The 24,176-nt window shown below is 35.6% G+C and overlaps 1 protein-coding gene across 2 annotated transcripts in view; it reads left to right on the top strand.

Moving 5' to 3' along the window:
• The window catches only part of LOC134385560 (UDP-glucuronosyltransferase 2C1-like), a 37,697-nt gene extending 13,521 nt beyond the window's left edge, over positions 1-24,176 (top strand). For both annotated transcript variants that reach the window (XM_063107235.1, XM_063107236.1), the window contains exons 3-6: positions 1,461-1,592; positions 21,141-21,228; positions 22,090-22,309; positions 23,897-24,176. In XM_063107235.1, the coding sequence (XP_062963305.1) occupies positions 1,461-1,592; positions 21,141-21,228; positions 22,090-22,309; positions 23,897-24,176 (720 nt within the window). The remainder of the gene's footprint in view (positions 1-1,460; positions 1,593-21,140; positions 21,229-22,089; positions 22,310-23,896) is intronic.

Below are 24,176 nucleotides of genomic sequence, written 5' to 3'. Positions count from 1 at the left end.
AGCTGCTACAATGAATGCTGACATATTTTAAAAACTTTCAATTCAGGTTGATTAGTGCTGTTATGAAAGAATATTATGGATTTTTTGTAATGCTTATATTCTGGCCAATTTGGTGGAATATTTTATTATTTCTAATAGTTTCAATACTGGTTATTTAAATTTTTCCAATATTTTTATAAATGTACATGGACATTTTATGTCTTCCCCTTTCAATTTTCACACATTTTTTGTTGTCTTCTTTGGTAAGTTTAGTTTGATATAGTACTTAAAGAGAGGGTGGAATTAATTATTCTTACTTAAATATGATTAAATATGCTATTTTTACTTGAATGTAAAGCTATATTTTTAATAATTTCACTGTCATCTCTAGAGCATGCATTATATATTTCTGTGTTATGTATTTGGTAAGGAATTTATATAGCTACCTTGTTCCAAAATGTGAGTGTGAAAGCTCATATAAGGTAGAAATGCAAACAAAAAAGAAAATTTTAATTTATGAAACAAAAAATGTAGTATATCACTAGTATGTTAATATACTAGATAAGTCTGGAGAAAATTATGTTAAGTGAAGTAAGACAGACAAGGAAAGAGAAATACCTCACATTATTGCTCATAACTGGGTGCTAAGAACAAATGAATTAAAGGATGGATGTATGGATGGATGGATGGATGGATGGATGGAAGGAAGGAAGGAAGGAAGGAAGGAAGGAAGGAAAGAAGGAAGGAAGGAAGGAAGGAAGAAAAAAGACCACAACAATGTGTTGAACTTTCAGAAGGAGAGAACAAACCTAAGGGTACTAGAGTTGTGGGGAGGGAGGGAGGGGGTTTGGTAAGTGATAGGTCAGGTAAAGTGTGTAAAAAAAATTACAATTTGTAATAATGAATATGTTAATGATAAAAATTGAAAATTAAAAGAGTAAAAGTTAGTCTTCATTAAAGAACGAGAAAGAAAAAAACGTTGGTGATAATCTTAGCATCTAAGGCTAAGTAGAGAATACCCAATATGGTCATTGTCTTTATAGTAAATAAGTTTAACTTGGAAATTTGGCTCTGCTACCTACTGCTGTATTGCCTTGGACCAACTATTTGACATCCATGGGATAGTTTTCTCATCTGCAAATGTATACTTATATCTTAAGCTCATTACATGTAAGGAGTTCAGCTGATGCTAGGAGATAACAAGTAGTCGATAGTTTTTAAATACAGACATACACACATACGGACTCCTCAAAAACATTTAGAATATGCTAGAAGACAACTAACTTTGATTGTTTTTAATTGGCCTAATAAACAATGATTTCAGGTCATATTTCAGTCTCTTCCATGGTTGAACATATATAAAGACAAAGCTGATCTAATAATTCCGACACACTGAGAATCACGTGTGGCTGTTTTATTTTTGTGGCACTAAGCTTTCGTATTAAAATACTGATTTTTTTTTTTTTTTTTTTTTTTTACAGGAATTGGAAGAGTTTGTCCAGAGCTCTGGAAAAGATGGAGTCGTGGTATTTACTCTGGGGTCAATGGTCCAAAACCTCACAGAAGAAAAGGCTAACATGATTGCATCAGCCCTTGCCCGGATTCCACAGAAGGTCAGATAATATTATTTTCTGAGGAACAGCTAACGTAAAATCCAAGAAAGTATCCTAAAAATGTAGGAAAAGTTATTGGTAATGTTAGTGCTTAAAATTGTAAAGAAAAAAAGCATTAACTGTCAGAAGAGGGTAGCTACAAACATTGGATAGAAATCTAGCTTAAGACATGAAATTACTATCAAGAGAACATATTGCAGAAGTTTTAAAAAATAATGGTTTAAAAGTAAATCATTCACTTATCTTAAATAATCTGTTAGATTTCTTCCTGGTTTCTAAAGCTTTTATGGAGTCTAAGTTTTTTAATGTTCTTGTTTGTTTTTAAATCTGAGGCATACATACAAGGTAAAAGCAAGATGATGGTGAAAGAGAAAAACGTTCGAATATATAGTTAATTCACATGATTTCTTGAGTATATATTTAGTTTGCTTTTTATCTTTCTTTCCTTTTTTTTTTTTTTTTTTTGGATTCGCTGTGAATATTCATGGGGTAAAAGCTGATTGTCACCACTTGTGCCCAAGATGTGATGGCCAGATCAATACTGGCAGCATGTCCATTAACACAACTTGCGGTTATACCTCGTATTCCCCACCCAATTAATCCCCAACCTCCCTCCCCATCCCTTCTTCCCCAACCCCACTTTGCAACCCTCAGTATGCTCTATCCCTCTGCAAGGCCAATGCACCACTGTGGTCTTTCTTTCCTTCCTTCTTTCTCTCTTAGTTCCCACTTAAGTGTGAAGACATGTGTTATTTTTCCCTATGTGCTTTGCTTATTTCTCTCAACATAATTTTCTTCAAGTTCATCCATGTTGTTGCAAATGACAGAATTTTATTCTTTTTATGTAAGAGTAGTTTTCCATGATGTGCATATACCACATTTTCCTTTTGCAGTCATCCATAGATGGACACTTTGGTTGGTTCCTTATCTTGGTTATTGTAAACAGAACTGCAATGAGCATGGGAGTGCAAGTCTCCCTTCAACATGATGATTTCTATTCCTTTGGCTATACACCCAGAAGTGGTATTGCTGGAATGTATGGCAGATCTATCTGTAGTTGATGGAAAAACCTCCATACGGTTTTCCATCGTGGTTGTACTAATGTACAGTAGCACCAACACTGTAGGAGCATTCCCTTCTATCCACACCCTAAACAGCATTTGTTATTCTCCATCTTTTTGATTATAGCCAGTCTAACTGGGGTGAGATGATATCTCAATGTGCTTTTAATTTGCATTTCCCTGATGATTAGTGATGTTGAGAAATTTTTTCATGTACATGTTGGCCATTTGTATGTTTTCCTTAGAAAAATGTCTATTCATCACCTTTGCCCATTTTTTAATTGGGTTATTTGTTTTTTTTACTGTGTAATTGCATGAGTTCCTTGTATATTATGGATATTAATCCCTTGTCAAATGTATGGTTTGCAAAAATTGTCTCCTACTCTGTAGGTTGGCATTTCACTCTGTGGATTGTTTCCTTTGCTGTGCAGATGATTTTTAGTTTGATATAGTCCTATTTGTTTATTTTTTCTTGTGTTGCTTGTGATTTGGGGCTTTGCTCATAAAGTCTGTGCACAGATCTAGTTCCAGAAGAGTTTCCCCTATTTTTTTCCTTTAGTAGTTTTATACTTTCAGGTATTATATTTAAGTCTTTAATCCATTGTGAGTTGATTTTGTTATAAGGTGAGAGGTGCATGTCTAATTTCATTCTTCTGCATATGGATATTCAATATTCAAAGCACCACTTATTGAAGAGGTTGTCTTTTCCCCAATGTATGTTTTTGTTGCTTTTGTCAAATACCAGAAGGCTGTAAGGCTGAGGGGTGATTTCTGTGTTCTCTGTTCTGCTCCATTTGTCCGAGTGTCTGTTTTTATTCCCGTTTTGGTTAGTCTAGCTTTGTAGTATAATTGGAAGTCAGGTAGTGTCATGCCTCTGGCTTTACTCTTTTTGCTCAGAATTGCTTTGACTATTAGGGGTCTTTTGTTGTTCCATATGAATTTTATGATTGTTTTTCCCATTTCTGTGAAGAATGTCATTGGTATTTTGATGGGGATTGCATTGAATCTATAGATCACTATCGGTAGAATGGACATTTTCACAATGTTAATTCTTCCAATCCAAGAGCATGGAATGTTTTTCCATCATTTTGTGTCTTCTTTAATTTCGTTCAGTAGTGGTTTGTGATTCTCATAATAGAGATCTTACACATCCTTGTTAAATTGATTCCTATGCATTTTATTTCATTGGTGACTGTTGTAAATGGGCCTACTTTCCTGATTTCTGTTTCTGCTAACTCATTACTGTAGAATATAAATGTAAGTGATTTGGGTCATTTATTTGTATCCTGCAACATTATTAAAATTATTAACCGGATCCAGGAGTTTTTTGATAGAGTTTTTAAGTTTTTCTACAAATATAGTGTCATGTCATTTACAAATAGGGACAGTTTGATTTCATCTTTTCAAATCTGGATACCTTTCATTTCTTTCTCTTGCCTGATTGTTCTGGTTAGTACCTCCAGTACTATGTTAAATAGAAGTCTTGGGAGTGGGCTCACTTGTCTTGTTCCAGTTCTTAAAAGAAAAGCCTTCAGTTTTTCCCCGTTCAGGATCATACTAGCAATGGACTTGACAGAAATGATGTTTACTGTGTTGAGATACTTTCCTTCTAATCCTCACTTGCTGAGTCTTTATCATGAAGGTACTTTGAATTTTGTTAAATGTTTTTTGTGCATGTATTGAAATAATTACATGGTTTTTGTCCTTGATTTTGTTGATATGGTGAGAAGAATGTATAATCTGTAGTTGTTGGGTGAAATATTATGTATATATCTGGAAGGTCCAGTTTGTCTAAGGTATAGTCTAAATCCTGTGTTTCTTTGTTGATGTGTTGTCTGGAAGATCTGTCCCATAGTGAGAGGTGTGTTCAGGTCACTCACTATTAACACATTAGAGTCTATTTCTTTCTTTAAGTATAACAGTGTTTGCTTTATATATGTGGGTGCTCCAGTATTGGATACATACATATTTATTATGGTTATATCTTCTAGCTGAATAGATCCCTTTATCATTTTATAATGACCTTCTTTGTACCTGTTTATGGTTTTTGATTTAAAGTGTCTTTTATCCAATATAAGAATAACTACTCCTGCCTGTTTTTGGTTTCCATTTGCATGGTATATCTTTTCCCATCCCTTCACTTTTAATCTGTGTGTGTCTTTACAGGTGAGCTGAGTCTCTTGAAGACAGTGTATACTCAGGTATAGCCTTTAATCTAACTGGTCAGTCTGTGTCTTTTGAATGGGGAGTTTAATACATTCACAATTAGGGATATTGGCAGGTATTATTTAACTCCTGATTTTTGATTTCTTTTTGTTTAGATGTTTTAAATTTATTTTGTTCATTACCACCTCTTTCTTTCTCTTCTTCAATGTTAGTTGGAAATTTAAGGTGGCATGATTTAGCCTCATTCTCTTTCTCATTTGCATTTTTTAAAATTTTATTTTATTTTGTCAGTGTACAATGTGGCTGATTATTGTGGCCCATTACCAAAACCTCCCTTGTACCTCCCCCTCCCCCTCCCTCCCAACAACCTCATATCAGTTCACTTGTCATATCCATTTCAAGGAATTGTGATTGTTTTGTCTTTTACCCTCCCCCACAGTTTTTTTGTGTGTTTATTTATTCATTTTTAGCTCCCACAAATAAGTGAGAACATGTGATATTTCTCTTTCTGTGCCTGACTCGTTTCACTTAATTTTCTCTAGGTCCATCCATGTTGTTGCAAATGGCAGTATTTCATTCTTTTTTATAGCAGCATAGTATTCCATTGTGCAGATATACCACCTTTTCTGTATCCACTCATCTAATGATAGACATTTGGGCTGGTTCCAACTCTTTGTTATTGTAAATAGTGCTGCAATGAACATTGGAGAACAGGTATAGCTTTGACTTGATGATTTCTATTCCTCTGGGTATACTCCCAGCAGTGGGATAGCTGGGTCATATGGCAGATCTGTCTGCAACTGTTTGAGGAACCTCCATACCATTTTCCATAGAGGCATTTTTATTTTACAGCAGGTTTTGCTCTTTCTTTTTCATCCGTGGCCGTGATCATCATTATTCAGATTCCAGCTGAAGGACTCCCTTGAGAATTTCTTGCAGGGCTAGTTGTGGGGTGGCGAATTCCCCCAATTTTGGCTTCTCTGGGGAATATACTATTTCTGCCTCATATCTGAAGGGAAGCCTTGCTGGTTATAGAATTCTTGGCTGGCAATTTTATTCTTATGATATTTTGAATATATCAACACTGTCTTCTTGCCTGTAGGGTTTCAGTTGAGAAGTCTGCTGTTAGTCTGATGGGGGTTCCCTTATAGGTGACTTGACACTTTTCTCTTGCTGCTATTAGAATTTGCTCTTTGTCTTTGAGCTTTACCAATTTGACTATAATGTGTCTTAGAGAGGATCTTTATGGATTTAATCTGTCTGGGTACCTTTAAGCTTCCTGGATCTGAATGTCTTCATCTCTCCCTACACCTGGGAAATTTTCTGTTATTATTTCCTCAAATAGGTCCTCAATGCCTTTTCCTTTACCCTCCCCTTCTGGAATACCCATGATTCAGATGTTAGAGCATTTGAGATTGTCTGCTAGCTCTCTAAGATTTTCTTCATTATTTTATTTTATTTTTTCCTTTTTTGTCTTCTTGGGTTATTTCAAAAAGACTGTCTTTGAGATCTAAAATTCTTTATTCTGCTTGCTCTAGCCTGCTCCTCAAGCTGTCTGTTGTGTTTTTTATTTCATTGAGTGAATCTTTCATTTCCAGGAGTCTGTTGCATTTTTTTGAAAGGTATTAATCTCTTTATAAATTTCCTCCTTTATATTCTGGATATTTTTTCTTGTTTCATTATGTTCTCTAATTGAGTCTTCATCTGTCTCTTTGAGTTTTCTTAAAATCATTTCTTGGAATACCTTTTCAGACATTTCAATCATTCTCTGTTCTGTGGAATCTGGTGTTTGAGCATTACTGTACTCCTTCAGTGGTGTCATATCTTCTTGTTTCTTTGTAGTTCTAGTATTTTTTCATTGATGATTTGGTCATATGGTAGAGGACTTCCTGCTTCTAGTTCTCTGTTTTTCTCCTATCTCTTCTATATCTTCTTTATGAGGATAAAGATTCCCTCCTCTATTCGTAGGCATTGCCTGTGAATCTTCTTATGTTGATGTAGTTTAGTGTGCTGCAGGTTGCCAGTAGAGTGGCCATGGCTGCTAATGTGATGGTGAGCCATGCTTGAAGTGACAGTAGCTGTGGCAGTGTATATATACCCCACCTTGGCTACTGGTCCAGCAATGAACAGGGCTTTCCCAGGTTGGAGTCTTGGCCCCCAAAGACACGTGGTGCTTGTCTCACCTCAGTGCCTGCTGGGGAAGTAGGCAGCTCTCTCCAGTGCTGGAGACTGTATCTCTGCTGGTGTATAGGGTTGGCTCACCTCAGTGTCTGCTGGCACTTGTGCGTGGCTCCCTCCAGGGCTGGAGACACTCTATATTTAGTTTTAATTAAGCATTTTGGGCCAGGACCTGGTTGAGCCTGTAATTAACAGCTTGTATTCCTGAGGTATTTCCTAAATAATGGTTGTTTTATTTATTCATTCATTCATTTTTAAAATACATTTTTTCATTATACACATTTATGGTTACAGTGTGTTCTTTAATGTATGCATATATTGCACAATGGTCTAGTCACAGAAGTTACTATTTCTATCATCCAAATATTTGTCATTTCTTTGTGGTTATAACATTCAAGGTCCCCTTTTCTGGCTATCTTGGAATATACAATACAGTATTATCAGCTATTGTCATCCTAGATAACCAGAACTATTCTTCATATGTAACTGTAACTTTGTTATTTTGTATTGGTCTACCAACCTTTCCCTCTTGCCCCCACTCCTTCTCTGGCTTTGCTAACACTAATCTATTCTCTATTTCTTTTTTGTTGTTAATTTATTTTTCTTAATTGACTTATGATAATTGTATACATTTATGAAGTTATTAAGCACATTCATACTGTGTAGGGCATTTAGTCTATCCTTCACTTTAAATATTTTCCACATCTCTGTACTGGGAACATTCAGCATCCTGTAAACTGTCTATACTCAAGTTACACCGTACTTTGTTTACTCCAGTCTCTGCATATTGCCATAGAACTCTAGATCATATTCTTCCTCTCTCTCTACAATTTTGTAGCCATTGTCCACCCTCTCCCCATCCCCCCTTTCTTCTCCCCTTACTACTTTCTTGTAACCGCTATTCTACTCTCTACTTTAATGAGATCAACTTTTTTAGCTTCCCCATATGACTGAGAGCATGTGGTATTTCTTTCTCTGTGCCTGGATTATTTCACTTAAAATAGTTTTCCCCAATCTTATCTATGTCATTGTCAAGGGCAGAATTTCATTCTTTTTTATGGCTGAATAGTACGCTCTTGTATGTACATACCATATTTTCTTTATCTAATCATACATTGAATGACATTTAGATTGGTTACAATTCTTCGCTGATATGAATAGGGCCTCAATAAACAGGGGAGTGCAGGTATAGCTTTGACTTGTTGATTTTCATTCCTTTGGATATATACCCAGTAGTAAGATTGCTGAATCTTATGGCAGCTTTATCTGTAGTTGTTTCAGAAATCTTCATACTCTTTTCCATAATAGCTGTGCTAATTTACATTCCTATCAACAATGTATAAGAGTTCCCATTTTTCCACATCTTTGCCAGCATTTTTTTTTTTTTCTGCCTTTTGGATAATAGCAATTCTAACTGGGGTGAGGTATCTCACTGTGATTTTCATTTGCATTTATCATATGATTAGTGATGCTGAGCATTTTTTCATATATTTGTTATACATTTGTATTTCTTCTTTTGAAAAATATGTATTCAGCTCCTGATCTATTTCAATGAAGTAAAAATTATTACTTATACAGTAAAAATTTTGTGAAATTTACAATCTCATACAATATCATTTTTGGCTAACACAAAAGGTTAGGTTATAACTGAGTGGTGTTTTTCTTAAACTACCAAGGACAGTTTTTCTTTCTACCTTTCATTAAATAGACAATAACATATAATTTTATGTTTGAAATGCTATTGATAATGCTTGTATTCACAACAAAATTTCTTTTAAAAATTATTTGTGGAAGCAGAACCCGTTTGTATTAGTCTGTTTTTGTTACTTGTAACAAAATACATGGAAATGGATAATTTGTAAAAAATGAATTTTGTTGCTCACAGTTTCAGAGGCTGGGAAGTCTCTGACATCTGGTGAGGGTTTTGTTGTTAGTGACAGTGACACAGGGTATCACATTGTGAAAACTGTGGAGCAGAGAGAGACTAACCTCCTTATTCATTCTCTTTTCAAAGCCCTCCATACCATGTCCATGACCACCATTTTTAATCCACCTACTATGGTATGGTCCTACAATCTAATCACCCTTTCAATTACCATAAAATGATTTTTCAACCTATTAACACTGTTACAGTGGGGGTCAAGTTTGGGGGCGACACTCAATCCAAGGCACTGTTTTGATAGTTCTTTCGATTCCATGGAAAATTGTATTATTGTTATTTTTTATTTAGAATGTACATGTTTATGGGGTACCCATAGTGTATTGTTTCAATACCTGCATATGTAGTAGCTAGCATATTTACCACCTAAAGCTCTACTGTGGTGATAAAATTCAAGATTTTTTCTAGCTATCTTGAAATACATAATGCAATATTATTAGTTGCCATTACCCTAGAACACCAAAACTTATTCTTCTTTTCTCACTGTAAATTTGTACCATAGACCAACCCCTTTTCAATCCACACTCCCATCCTGAGCTTCAGGTAACCACTATTCTACTCTCTACTTCTATAAGAAATCCTTTTTTAGATTCCACATGTGAATGAGATAATGCGGTAGTTGTATTTCTGTGCCTTGCGTTCCTCAGTTAACATAATGGTCTCTAGGTTTATGCGTTTTGCCACAAATGGCAGTCATTTTTTTTTAATGGCTGAAAAATATTTCATTGTCCATATACACCATATTTTTTTTATCCATTCCTCCATTGAAGGACATTTAGAAATTCTGTCTATTAGACATTGTGAGTGGTGATACAGTGAGCATAGAAGTTCAGTTATCTCTTCAACAAACTTATTTTATTTTATTTGCATATATACTCAGTACTGAGATTGTTGGAGCATAAGGTAGTTCTATCTTTTTGTTTTGTTTTGTTTTTTCTGGACCTTCCATACTGTTGTCCATAACCCCTGTACCAATTTACACACCCACCAATAGTGTGTAAGTTTTCCTGATTCTCTGCATCCTTACCAACATTTTTTACTTTTAGTCTTTTGGTTAATAATCCCTCCACCTGGGGTGAGGTGAGGGGGCACTGTGGCTTTGAATTGCAATTTCCTAATGATTAGTGATGTTCAGCATTTTTTCACATGTCCATACCACAATGTTTTGGTTATAGTAGCTTTATAGCATATTTTGAGATCAGACAATGAGATAGTTTCAGCTTTGTTCTTTCTTTTTTATCTTTAATTCCTTTTTTAAAATTCTTTTTTTATTGAAATGCAATTGATTGCACATACCAGTGTTAAGGGAAATACACCAGGCACAGAAACAGAAATACTTACTCATAAATGAGAATTAAATAATGAGCAAGTAAATTTAAAAGTAAGAAAGAAACATACAATCATCACAATAACTTGTTGAACTTTCAAAAGAAGAAAACAGAACTGAGGCCACTAGAGGTGGGAAAGGTAGAGGTGGAGAGGGGCCAACAATAGACTGGTAAAGGGCCACAAAATATGATTACATTGATAATGCAGAACATAGCAATTATCCTGATTTGAGCATCACATAATGCTCAAATATATAATAATAGTATATTAATATTATATATTTATAATAATAATAGTATATTAATATTATATATTTATAATAATAATAGTATATTAATATTATATATTTATAATAATAATAGAATATATTAATATTATATATATAATATATATGATAATGTTAACAGAATATATATACTCAAAGTAGGATAAACTTAGAGATCCATACCAATACACATTATAACTTAAGCTATTGAAAGTCAAAGACAATGTGTACCATGAAAGTAGCAAGGGAGAAGTGGCTCATCTTAAATGCCCCCAAATCAGTTTGCATTTATGTACCCAAATAATGAACTAACAGAAAGAGAAATAAAAAATGTAAGCCCATTTACAATTGTCACAAAAAAATTAAAATACCTGGGGATTAATTTAACCAGGGAGGTGAAAGACCTCTACAATAAGAACTACAAACCACTTCTAAAAGAAATTAAAGAAGACACGAAACGATGGAAAGATATTTCATGCTCTTGGATCAGAAGAATTAACATTGTGAAAATGTTTATACTACCCAAAGTGATCTACAGATTCAATGCAATCCCCATCAAAATACCAATGACATTCTTCACAGAAATGGTAAAAACAATCTTACCTTTCATATGGAACAACAAAGACCCCAAATAGCCAAAGCAATCTTGAGCAAAAAAAATAAAATAAAATAAAGCTGGAGGCACACCTCTACCTGACTTCAAATTATACTACAAAGCTATTGTAACCCAAACGAAATGGTTCTGGTATAAAAATAGACATTAAAACTGGTGAAGTAGAATTGAAACCCCCAAAATCACACCTCTAGATTACAGCCATCTGAATTTGGACAAAGGCAACAAAAATCTACATTGGGGAAAAGACTGCCTCTTCAACAAATGGTGCTGGGAAAACTGGATATCCATATGCAGAAGAATGAAACTAGATATGCGTCTCTCACCATACACTGAAATCAACTCAAAATGGATTAAAGACTTCAGTATAAGACCTGAAACTGTATAATTACTAAGGGAACATATAGGTAAAACACTTCAGGAACTCGTTCTGGGCAGAGGCTTTATGAACACAAGTCTGGAAGCACAAGTAGCAGAAGAAAATATAACAAATGGTACTATACCAAACTAAAAAGCTTCTGCACAGCAAAAGAAACGATCAACAGAGTGAAATGACAGAATATACATAGAACTCAAGCAATTATACGGTAAAAAAGCAAATAACCCAATTAAAACATGGGCACAGGAGCTCAACAGATATTTCTCAAAGGAAGACATACAAATGGCCAACAGGTATGTGAAAAAATGCTCACCGTCATTAGTAATCAGGAAAAGCAAATTAAAACTACATTGAGATACCACCTCACCCCAGTTAGACTGGCTATAATCAAAAAGACTGTGAATAACAAATGCTGGCAAGGTTGTGGAGAGAAGAGAAAACTCCTACAGTGTTGGTGGGACTGTAACTTAGTACAACCACTATAGAAAACAGTATGGAGATTTCTCAAACAACTACAGATAGAGCTTCCATACGATCCAGCAATCCCACTTCTGAATATATATCCAGAAGAATGGAAATCATCATGTCAAAGGGATACCTGCCTTCTCATGTTTATTGCACTTCTGTTTACAATAGTCAAGACATGGAACCAACCTAAATGCCCATCGATGGATGACTAGATAAGGAAACTGTAGTATATACACACCATGGACTACTACTCTGCCATAAAAAAAAAAAAAAATGAGATTTGCATTTACAACAACATGGGTGAGTCTAGAGAAACTTATGTTGAGTGAAATAAAGTACAGAGGGATAAATACCACAAGTTCTCACTCATAAGTGTGAACTAAGAGAAAAGAAGGAAGGAAAGAAAGGCCACAGTAGTGTGTTGGTCTTGCCGAGGGAGAGAGCATTCCTTGAGCTACAAAGTGGAGTGGTGGGGGCAGGGAGAAGAAGAGGGAGGGAAGTTGGGATAATTGGGTGGGGGACACGGGGTACAAAAGCAATTTCCGGTAATGGGAATGCTGCCAGTTTGAATCTGGCCCTCACATCATGCCACGAGGGGTGACAATCACCTTTGTGTCATGTGAATATTCTTAAGAAAATAAATTTTATAAACAACAAAAAAGTAGATGCTCGTCATATAAAAGTGACCCTTGACAAGATTATTGATTGATTTTTCATCAGACATCAGAAACCTTGGAGGATAAAAGGCAGTGAGTTGATATACTCAAAATGCTGAAAAAAATGTCAATAGAGAATTCTGTATTCAGCAAAACAGCCCTTCAAAAATGAGAATGAAATTAAGACATTTCCAGATAAACTAAAGCTGAGGGAGTCCCTTACCACCAGACCTACTCTGTAAAACATATAGAAGGAAATATTTCAGGTTGAAATTAAAGGCTGTGAGAAAGTGACTTGAACCTATATAAAGAAATAAAGATCCACAATAAAGACAAATGTATGAACACTTATAGAAGTACATACTATTGTTCTTTTAGTTAGAATTCCACATCTTAATTTTCTCAATGTTTTACAAGACAAGTGCATAAAAAAATTATTATTCTATGATATTTGGTAAACAATATATAAAGATTTAATTTGTGACATCGATAACAGAAAGAGGAGTTAGAACTGTATAGGAGAAGAGTTCCTGTATGCTGTTGAAGTTAACAACTAATGGTCAAAGAAGAAATCACACGGCAATTAGAAAATATTTTAAAATAAGTGAAAGACAACTTACACAAAATTATGTGAGAATTCTATTGCTCAGAGGGAAATCTATTGCTGTAAATGCCTGTATTGAAAAAGAAACATGATCTCAAATATATCATTTAATTTTATACTTTAAGAAAAAGAAGTACAAACTGAACTCAAAGTTAGCAGAAGGAAGCAATTAATGAAGATTTGACTAAAGGTAATCAAAACAGAATAGAAAAACAATAGAGAAATTCAGTGAAAGCAAAACCAGTTATTCACAAAGGCCAAAAACATTGAAAATATCTTTACCTATACTGACAAAAGGAAAAAAAGAATAACTGAAATCAGAGATAAATCTGGGGATATTCCTTCTGACTTTACAGAAATAAAAAGGTTATAAGAGAATATTATGAATAATTATGCAACAACAAATTAAGCAATAGAAAAATTCCTTAAAGCATACAAGTTACTGAAACTGATTCAAGAAAAAATACAACAATTTTGGCAGAAATTAATAATAAAAATCTTCCAAAAAAGAACTCCTGGACCTTAAATCTTAACTGGTGAATTCAAGTGACACTTAAAGAATTGACAGTAATCCTTTGCAATGTCTTTGAAAAATTGAAGAGGAGGCATCACCTCATAAAATCATTTCATGAGACCAGATTTACCCTAATCACAAGCCAATTATGTCACACCCTAAAAAATTACAGATCAATGAATATGGATTAATAAAAACCCTCTCCTGATGAAAGACATGATTTCTCAGATTGAAAATAAACATTGATTACTGATTAGAATAAAGAATAAATCTACACTTAGAAAAAAAAGAAAAACCCCCGTCAAAAAATATTGCCAAATGAGATCCAGCAGCATATTTAAAGAATTATTCACCATGACAAAGATTTATACAAGAAATACAAATGTAACATAACATGATAAATTCAGTTAATGTAATAAACCACATTAATCAAACAAAAAATAAAATGTATGATCATTTCAAATTAAAAAGAAAAAGAATGACAAAATTCAACACTCTGACATGATGAAAACTCTCAGAGAAAAAGACATAGATGAAAAATTCCTCAACACCATAAAATGTTTCTATGAAAAATATCCAGCTAATATCACATATAATGGTGAAAACTGAAGCTTTCCCCCTAAGATCAGAAACAAGACAAGAATGCCTGCTTGTACCACAGCTATTTAGCATTATACTCTAACCTCTAGGCAAAGGTATTATACAAGAAAGAGATATAAAAAACATGTGAACTAAAAAAAAAAAAAAGGAGGTAAATGTATGTCTGTGTGCATATGACATGATCCTCTATACAGAAAATTCCAAAGAATCCACAAAGAAATACTAGAGCTAATAAATGAATTCGACATAGGTGCAGGGTATAACATAAACACAAAAAATTAGTGTTTCTGTACACCATTAACGAACAACCTGAAAATACAATTAAGAAAGCAGTTCCAACAAGAGCAACTCAAAGAATTAAGTACTTAGGAATAAATCTGAAGAAGGAGGTTAAATATTTATATACTGAAATCTACAAAACATTATTGCTCTAAGAAAGTAAAGATGGCCTAAATAAATAGAAAGTCATCCTCTGTTCATGGATTGGAAGACAGCATTGCTAATGTTACTGAACCCAATCTGGCTGCCTGCTGCCAAAACAGAAACAAATGACTCTAAAGTCAGATGCTGGTGACATAGAAGGCAGCTATATTTCAGGCCTGAAGAGACATCAAGCCCTCATGATTGAATTAGTATTCTTACAAAAAAGGTTGAATTGAGTGCCCTAATACCCTTTGTCCTTCTGTCTCTCCCTTCTTTTCTACCATATGAGGATTCTGTGAGACAATGCCGCCAATAGAACAGGTCCTCACCAGACTTCAAATCTTCTGAAACCTTGATCTTGGATTTTCTAGTCTCCAGAACTTCGAAAAATAGGTTTTTACTCTTCATAAATTACCAAGTCTAAAGTATTCTGTTATAGCACTAGGAAAAGACTAAGACAATGATCAGTTGATTTTCAAAAAGTGTACCAAAGACTTTCGATAGAAAAGGACTCTCTTGTTAACAATTGGTCTTAGGAAAAACTAGATATCCACATGCAGAAGAATGAATTGGACCCATACTGAATAGGGGGAAAAAACCCTCTTTTTCTCTATTCTCACAACACAGAACTTCTGGCCACCAAATATGTGGGTGTTTTTCTCCACAACAATTCAGTCCGATTCTCTACAGACACTGGCTATATGTCCTACAATTTAACTCAATTGTAATACTATCTACCTGGCAATAGCATGTTCCCACAGATTAAGGGCTTACTCCCAAAAGACTGCCCTCCAATTAAGAAGCCAATTGCAAATAGTAGGTAACCAGGTTACCCACAACTTACATCTTACTTGGCTACAAATTGCAGTCCCTCAGGGTCAATAGTTTGCTAGATCAACTCTCAGGCCTTTTCCCAATGTTGGGTTTGAGCAATATTCAGTATCATTCATTCAGTCTGCCTGACCCACGTTGCTAAAGCCTCATTATCTTTCCAGGCTGATTCCCATTTTTTGCCTTCTCCTTGGAAGAGAACTCTTTCAAATCTGCCTATTCCAGTCAATAAATCTTTTTCCTCTGACAGCTGCTTCTCACTAAAATGAATATCAGCCTGTTGCAGAATACCTAGACTGGCACTTATATCTCCTAAGGCCCTTTTTTGTCTTATGGGTCATTACTATGGATTGAATATGTCCCTCAAGGGTTCACGATTAGAAACTTGATCCCAAAGGTAGCAGCATTAATAGGATGGGAAAGTCTATTACGGTAACTGGAGGGTAGGGCTTTGAGAAATGACTGGGTTGTGGGATCATACAGATCTACTGTGTGACACCTACTGCTTTAATTCCCCCATCAACCCATTGTTTTTCTCCATTTCCATTTGTAGATAGCTTTCCATCCATAAAAACAAGGGTGATGTGTTTGTGAACTGCACACTGTGGTGAGTTGTACATGTTGTCATTATATTTTGTCTGTTATAACCAGAGACCTTTCTAAACATTCAGACATCAAGATTTATAGTTATGCAGTGATCCATCTGCTGGGAGCCATGCACCAAATGATTTGAAGGTCCAGTAGAAAACAGTAGAAAATTCCTTCCTGTATAGTATCCTTTGCAGTAGATGTAGCTTGTAAAATATTCATTAAAATATACTAACACTTTCCTAGAGTTCCATTTAGTCATTATTAATTGCTCCAATTCATCAGCATATAGTATGACCAGAATGCCTCTCAGAACCTTTCTCAGGGTATTAATATAATGTTGTATTACCTTCATTGCAAAACCCACTTATTCATTATTCTGTCTTCAGCTGCTATTTCCCTTTTCCTCAATTGTCATTAATTTTTATCCAAACATTTTATCTTTAAATGTAATGTTAGGTTTGGCCACTGTGTTGGCCCAATTGCTGGCAGTAATACTAGTGTAACCAGTGCCATGCCCTTAGTTCACTTTCATTCATAGAGGGTAAGCTTACTTGGGAATAAAACTAATGGGCTATCCTGACCACCAGGGAGCACAATAGCATTTACTGTTACCTCCAACTTTTCCAGCTGGGGTAAAGGCACAATCTACCATATCAGGCTCAATGGAATTCTGACATATAGATTTAAAGGTATAATGACAGTTTCTGCCTTAGGAGTCATCCCTGCTTCTGGCACCCACTGTTGTGTGCCTGGTCCTGGGACCACTGCCTTAGGCAGAGATAAAAAAAAGAATTGAGTTGATGTGGGGAAGAATTGTATAGTTGCAAGAGCATTCTCTCGATTCCCTCTGTCCTTGATCTCTGAGAAAAGTGAAAGAATCTATAAGATGGGGACCCTCCCTTAGCCACAACACACATTGAGCATGAGCACACACTAATGAAGGTGTGTAAGCCAGTCTTTTATGTCTTTATTTCCCGCAGCTTTAGAAAGTATCTTAGTTCATTTGTGCTGCTATAAGAAAATACCTGAGACAGAGAATTTAAAATAAACAGAAATTTATTTTTCACAGTTCTCGAGGCTGAGAAGTCCAAGATCAAAGTTTTGGCAGGTTCAGTATCTACTTAGGTCTTCTCTGTTCCTCCAAAATGGTTACTTGAAAGCTGAGGCCTCTGGAGGAATCAGATGCTGTGTCCTCATATAGTGGAAGGGACTGAAGGGGCAAACTCAACCCTCATGCTCTTTATTAGGCACCAATCCATTCATGAAGGTGAATCCCTCATGATCTAATCATCTCCTAAGGCTCAACATCTTAATATTGATGCATTAGGGATTAAGTTTCCCAATAAATTTGGGAGTGGGGCACAATCATTCAAAGCATAGCAGACAGCAAATGTTTTAACTTTCTCTTCCAATTCTCTATTGAACCATTACTCTGAGGATGATATGCAACATGATTTGTTCATTTGATATAATATCTCTTTGCCCACTGCTTCACACTATTGGCTGTAAAGTACGTCCCTTGATCTGAAGAAACATAGTTTGGTGACCCAAATTAGTACAGTATCTTTGTTCCAATTTTTAAATAGTAATTTGAGCATTTTCAGCTACCACTCAGCAAGCAAAGCCCAGTCTTGAGTGTCTTCTCCTGTCTGGACTCATTTATAGCCCCCTGGTGCTGCTGGCATTGCTCTAATGTAATCCACTTGTCAGATGTGTGCAGTGCCATCTCCCTGGTGAATCTTCCCCTTAGCCATCTGCAGTCTCTATCTCTCTTGCTGGTGAACAGAACAGTTCTTGTTACCTTCTTATGATTTTGGGGTGCAAGAGGAATATGACTAGATTCAGCCTATGTCTATTTTATGGCAGCTCTCCCACATCCACTCATTTCATGAACCCAGGTTGCCACCTCTAGGTAGTGCACCAAAAGTTCCACTTGGTGGTTCCAATCATCTTCTGAACCTGGAAGGGGAGTCTTCTGACGGGCATTGACATGCTCTACTTTAATGCAACACTTAAATTCCCAGAGGGATTTCCAACTCCTTGAAGTCAGTTCTACTACCAATTCCAAATTCCATTGGTAACTTTTAACTTTTGTATCAAATTGCAGCACATCTGCAGTTTCATGCCCTAGGTGACTTCCTAGCCTTCCAGGGATCAACAGTTCCTCATCCCCCAGCCTTTTATCCTTTCTCTTTGCAAACCACATGTTCATGAGCCAGGACCATTCCAGCAAATCCCACGTCTTTGACACCAAAAGAAAAGGGAAAAGCAAACTGTTATGCTCTATATTTACTCACTCCTGGCCACCAGTTTGTGACAACATTTTTTTACCACAACAACCAAATTCAATTATTTGCAGACACAAACTAGGTGCACTGCCATTTAACTGAATTCTGACGCTGTCAGCCTAGAGATAGCAACAGATCCCAGGGGTTAAGGGTTCAGTCTCACAAAACTGCTCCCCCTTCAGGCACCAATCATTAGTTGGTCTCCAGATTGCCCACAACTTCAGTCCAATTGTGGTACAAATAAGAGGTCCTCGCAGTCCATTACTAAAGTTCAATACTTTACTACAATAGCTCACAGAGCCCAGGAAATCAATTTATTTACTAGGTTACCAGTTTATCACAAGGGATCTTTTAAAGAATACAAATCAATACCAAATGAAGAGATAGAAAGGGAGAGGTTCTGAAGGATCCCAAGCACAGGACCTTCTTTTCCCATTGATCTTTGGGGTGTTCCACCCTCCTGGCATATGGATGCATTGTTGTTCGCAACCCCAGAAGCTCTATGCACCCTGTCCTTCTGAGTTTGTATGAAGGCTTAATTATATAGGCAGGATTGACTAAGTTATTGGCCATTGGTGATCAAGTCAACCTTTGGTCCCTCTTCTCTCCCAAGAAGTCAGGAGTTTGGTCTGAAAGTTTCAACCCTCTAATCACATGGTTGGCCATGTTGGCAACCAGCCCTCCATCCTGTGATTTTCTATGGTCTTCCAAAAATCACCTCATTAACGTAAACTCAGATCAGCTTCATTAACATAAACTCAGGTGTTTTAAGAACCTTGTTCTTAAAAAAAAAAAAAAAAATACCTCTTTGTTCTTTCGTCTTTATCTCTTGAGCTGCTTCAGGAACAGAGAAAAAAAGACCAAATATTATACCAAAGGATACTCCTGATTCCTGTTGCTCTCATCACTTAGTAAATTACAAGGGGTCTAGGAGATGCAAGCCAGAAACTATGGACAAAGACCAAAATACATATTTCTTATTAAATTACTTATCACACTTACCTTACAGCATGTGCAAAAATTAAGTAAAAATGGATCAGAGAACTGAAATTTAGAGCTAAAACTGTAAAAATATTGAGAGAAAAAAATACCATTGGGGAAAGCTTCATCCCATTGGATTTGGGAATGAATGATTTCATAGACATGGCATTAAAAGCACAGGCAATGAAAGAAAAATATAGATAAATTAGATTTCATCAAAATGAGAACTTTTTACATGAAAGCAAAATGCAATGTACACATTAGAAGAAAATATTTAGAAATCATGTATCTGGTAAGAATGAATATCCGTAATACCTAAGGAATTCCTAAAACTCAACCACAACAACAACAACTGCAACAAACAACCCAATTCAAAAATGGGAAATGAAGTCAGGGGTCATTTCTCCAAAGAAGATGCACAAATGGACAATAAACTCATAAAAATTCTCAGCATCATTAGTCATTAGAGAAATGCAAATCATAATTACAATGAGATACCTTTTCATATCCATTAGGACACCTATTAAAAGATGGAAAATAACAAGTGTTGGTGAGGATGGGAGAAACTGGAAACTTTGTGTATTTCTTGTGGGAAAGCAAAATGGTGCAGCCACCGTGAAAAACACTGTGTGAGTTCCTCAAAAGTTTAAACATAGAACTGCCATATGACCCTTCAATTTCAAGCATGGGTATTTACTCAAGAGAACTGAAATCAGAAACTTGAACAGATATGTGTACTTGAGTGTTTTTAGCAGCATTATTGGCAATACCCAAAACATGGAAACAACTCACTTGCCTATTGGCAGATGAATGGTAAATAAAATGTGAAATTTACTCACAATGGAATATTATTTAGCCTGAAAAAGGAAGGATGTTCTGACACATGTGACAACATAAATGAACCGAAGAGACATAAAGCTTAGTAAAATAAGCCAGTCACAAAAAGGCAAATACTGCATGATTCCATTTTTATGAAACACCCAGGGCAGTTAAATTCATTGATACAGGAATTAGAATAGAGATTACCAGGGGCTAAAGAGTGGCAGTGGAGGGAGGATGGGGAGTTATTGTTGAGTGATCCAGCAATTATATTGAAGGTGATGAAAACATTCCTCATACAGACAGTGGTGATAATTAAACACCACTGTAGTTGTATTTAATGCTATGAAATTGTGTACTTATAACATTAAAATGATAAATATTGTTATATGTATTTTACCACAATAAAAAGAAACAATGGTTGCTTCTATGTTACTGTCAAGTATGATACAAATTTGAAAACATTAACAAATTCTTAACAAAGTGAATGTAAACAATATCTTTTACTTTTTGCTTCAGAAAACTGCTTTTAAAAACCCTTCTTTACCAGGATGACTTGGTAACACTAATACATAATTTTCTTGGTTACAGATTGTCTTTTTTTCCCTTCTCATCTGCTAGGTGAGAATTGTAATGATAATGATAGCCAATCTATTAGACCTTTGCAAGCATTTAAAATATAGCTGTAGATTCAGTGGTTTAAAATCACTCACTAGTTCATCTCTCAGGGTCTCAGATTGCTCATCTGTTACATAGAGGCAATGACCTAGACTGATTCAAAGAAATTGTCTCATCTGACAGGCTTTGATCCCTATCTTCTAATAAAGACATTTGTCTTAATAGGTTCTGTGGGGATACACAGGAAAGAAACCAGATACATTAGGACCCAATACAAGGCTCTATGAATGGATTCCGCAGAATGATCTTCTTGGTAAGACCAAAGAAAATAAACAGACTGGGATGAGGGATAATCTGAATAATTACTCAACAACGAAAACCCCCAACATATTTGTATTTGAAACAAGCAAACTAGCAAACAAAAAACTTAATGTCTTCTTCATATTTCTTCTGGAGCTCCAAAATAAATGCAGAATCTAAAATTCTCCCATTTATTATACAAATTCAGACTCAGACTGAGAATCAACATGCCTTTAGATCAGGCTCTCATTAACTTTTGCATGGAATATTGCAGCCCCCTCTTGATTCTTGTATCCTTTCTCTCACTGCTTTTCTATCTTGCCCTCTATAACTTTTGGAAAAGAAAAATCTGATAATTCCATTGTGGGCCATTTGTATATCACCATTTCTAATATTATAAATGACTCCATACTGCTATAAAATCAAGTATAAGTTCCCATTTTCTTAAACAGAGCACTTCATGAATTTGCCATAGTCTGTGTTTCTAGCCTGTTATACCAACGCTCTCTCCTTGAAACTCTGCACATCTTACCTACCCTTCCCCAATCACACAACAGTTTAGTTTCTTAAATCCCTCCAATCCTTAGTATTCATGTATTCTTCCTCCCAACAACTTGTCTGCCTGACAACTGCTCTCCATCATTTAAACTCAACACAAATCATCTCAGATGTTTGAGACCTGAATTAATTGCTGGAGTAACTACTCACTGCTACCTTTGGAGCCAAGAGTAATTTACATATAAGCCTCATGGCACAGCAAGTTATGTAGAAGATGCTGCCTAATTAAGTCAATACTTTGTACAGATGCCATGTTTCTCTCTTTCTGGAATTCTCACAATTTAGAATAATGCTACATTATTTTTTCTTCTCTTAGGTCATCCCAAAACCAGAGCTTTCATCACTCATTGTGGAACCAACGGGATCTATGAAGCTATTTACCATGGGGTCCCTATGGTGGGAATTCCCTTGTTTGCTGATCAGCCTGATAATATGGCTCGAGTAAAGGCCAAAGGGGCAGCTGTTGAGGTGGACTTGGAAACAATGACGAGTTCAGATCTGCTTCATGCTTTGAAGGCAGTGATTAACAACCCTTCGTGAGTATATATGTATTCTTTCTGAGAAGCATCTACCTCCTTAAAAGCAAGAAATTGTTTCATTCCATTTTAAATGAATTACTCTTAAATAATTACCAATACATACTAATCTCAAACATGATTGTCTTATATTTCCAAAATTCTATGGAGGCATTTTGATTCACCTACTGTGAATGGGTAATAAATTACAACTTCAAAGAAATATTTAAATTGCTTTAAAGAAAATCAGTTATGTTAAAAAGGCAAAAGCCTTCATTTTTATAAAAAGTAATTATGTTAATATCTTAAAAACTTACAGAATCTCCCATTATACAGGACTTAGAGAGTATAACAAAAAAAAGAAAAATTAAAATTAAAAATCACTAAAATCTCCCCTCACTCTTTGATGAACAATCTTACTGGTAAAGAAATTGCTTACATTAAGAGATTAGAATAATTATATTTTAAATGTTTCCAAGTTTGTCACCATAGAATGGCTTTTCGCTATGAAGTCATTTCCCAGCTTCACACACATCTCTTAAACACCAGATATTAATTTTTGTTTGATATGTTATTACGTGGTTGAAGCTTACAACAAACGCATCTTGTTTGTGCCCACAATGTCCAATGTTGTTTAATCTTAGTTTTATGTTATATGGACTAAATGATGCCATTCCTGTTTTACTATATTTGTCCCAGTCCTGTGAGTTTCTGTTCTTAGTATTTGTTATGAGAAGTATTTTGTTTATGCATCTGGGTGCTTTTGTTGTTTTCTCATTTTTATGCAATAAATCCAGAAGAGGCACTTATTCTTTAAATTTTTGTATATTAAAGAAAGTCTGTCTTATTTTCTTTTTAAAGCAATAATATACTTGGCTTTGTATAAAATCTCTGGCTCACAATTTTCTCCTTCAGAACTTTCTACATGTCATTTTACAATCTTCTATAATTTAATATTGTTACACTCTCCTTAATTAATGTTGGTTCTTCGGTGTGGGAGAATAAAGCTTCCACCTTCTTCTGAAATCCAAGGAAATCCTCCTTCTAGCTCAAACATCCAAAACCTTAAGTCAAAACTGTGGCCTGGCCTTTTGTTCCTTAAGTGAAGGTAGAAGGTTCAGTGTCCTAGCTGTTGCCATTGTCCCATCTCACCACTGGCACTTGAATCCCTCCACAGCTTGTAGCAAAGATTGCAGCATCTACTCACTCTGAGACCTCATTTCATGTCCGAAAGATCTGATGGGCTTTTTGTTTTACTCAGAAGTATCGTGGCCAAAATGATCGCAGACTGAAACCATTACTTGGCACTGTTGAAGACCAGCTTATTGTTCACACTAAGAACTCCGGGCCCACATGGGTGGGGGAGGGGTTTCCTTTATCATCGGCCCACCCCTAAATGCTGTTGACTGTCACTACCTTGACCCTAACGCCATACATGGCAAATGAGATCAAACTTTGGCATTTTCAGCCAACATATTCTACATTCTTATTTCTGAACTTTTAAAATGCTATCTCTCATCAAGAATTTTAAGAATATGTGACATAATTTCAGGTGTATCATGTTCTTAACAAATTCTTTAAGTTGCTATCCATGTATTTAATCTTCAGCTACAAAGAGAATGCCATGAGGTTATCAAAGATTCACCACGATCAGCCTGTGAAGCCCCTGGATCGAGCAGTCTTCTGGACCGAATTTGTCATGCGCCACAAAGGAGCCACGCACCTGCGGCCAGCTTCCCACAATCTCACGTGGTTCCAGTACCACTCCTTGGACGTGATTGGGTTCCTACTGGCCTGTGTGGCAACTAGTATATTCCTGTTCACAAAATGTTGCCTGTTTTGTTGCAGGAAGTTTGGTAAGACAGGGAAGAAAAGAAAGAGGGAGTAG

Source organism: Cynocephalus volans, chromosome 9, assembly GCF_027409185.1.
Source record: "Cynocephalus volans isolate mCynVol1 chromosome 9, mCynVol1.pri, whole genome shotgun sequence".
NCBI classification, from domain to species: domain Eukaryota; kingdom Metazoa; phylum Chordata; class Mammalia; order Dermoptera; family Cynocephalidae; genus Cynocephalus; species Cynocephalus volans.
This window is presented reverse-complemented; position numbering and strand designations above follow the sequence as displayed.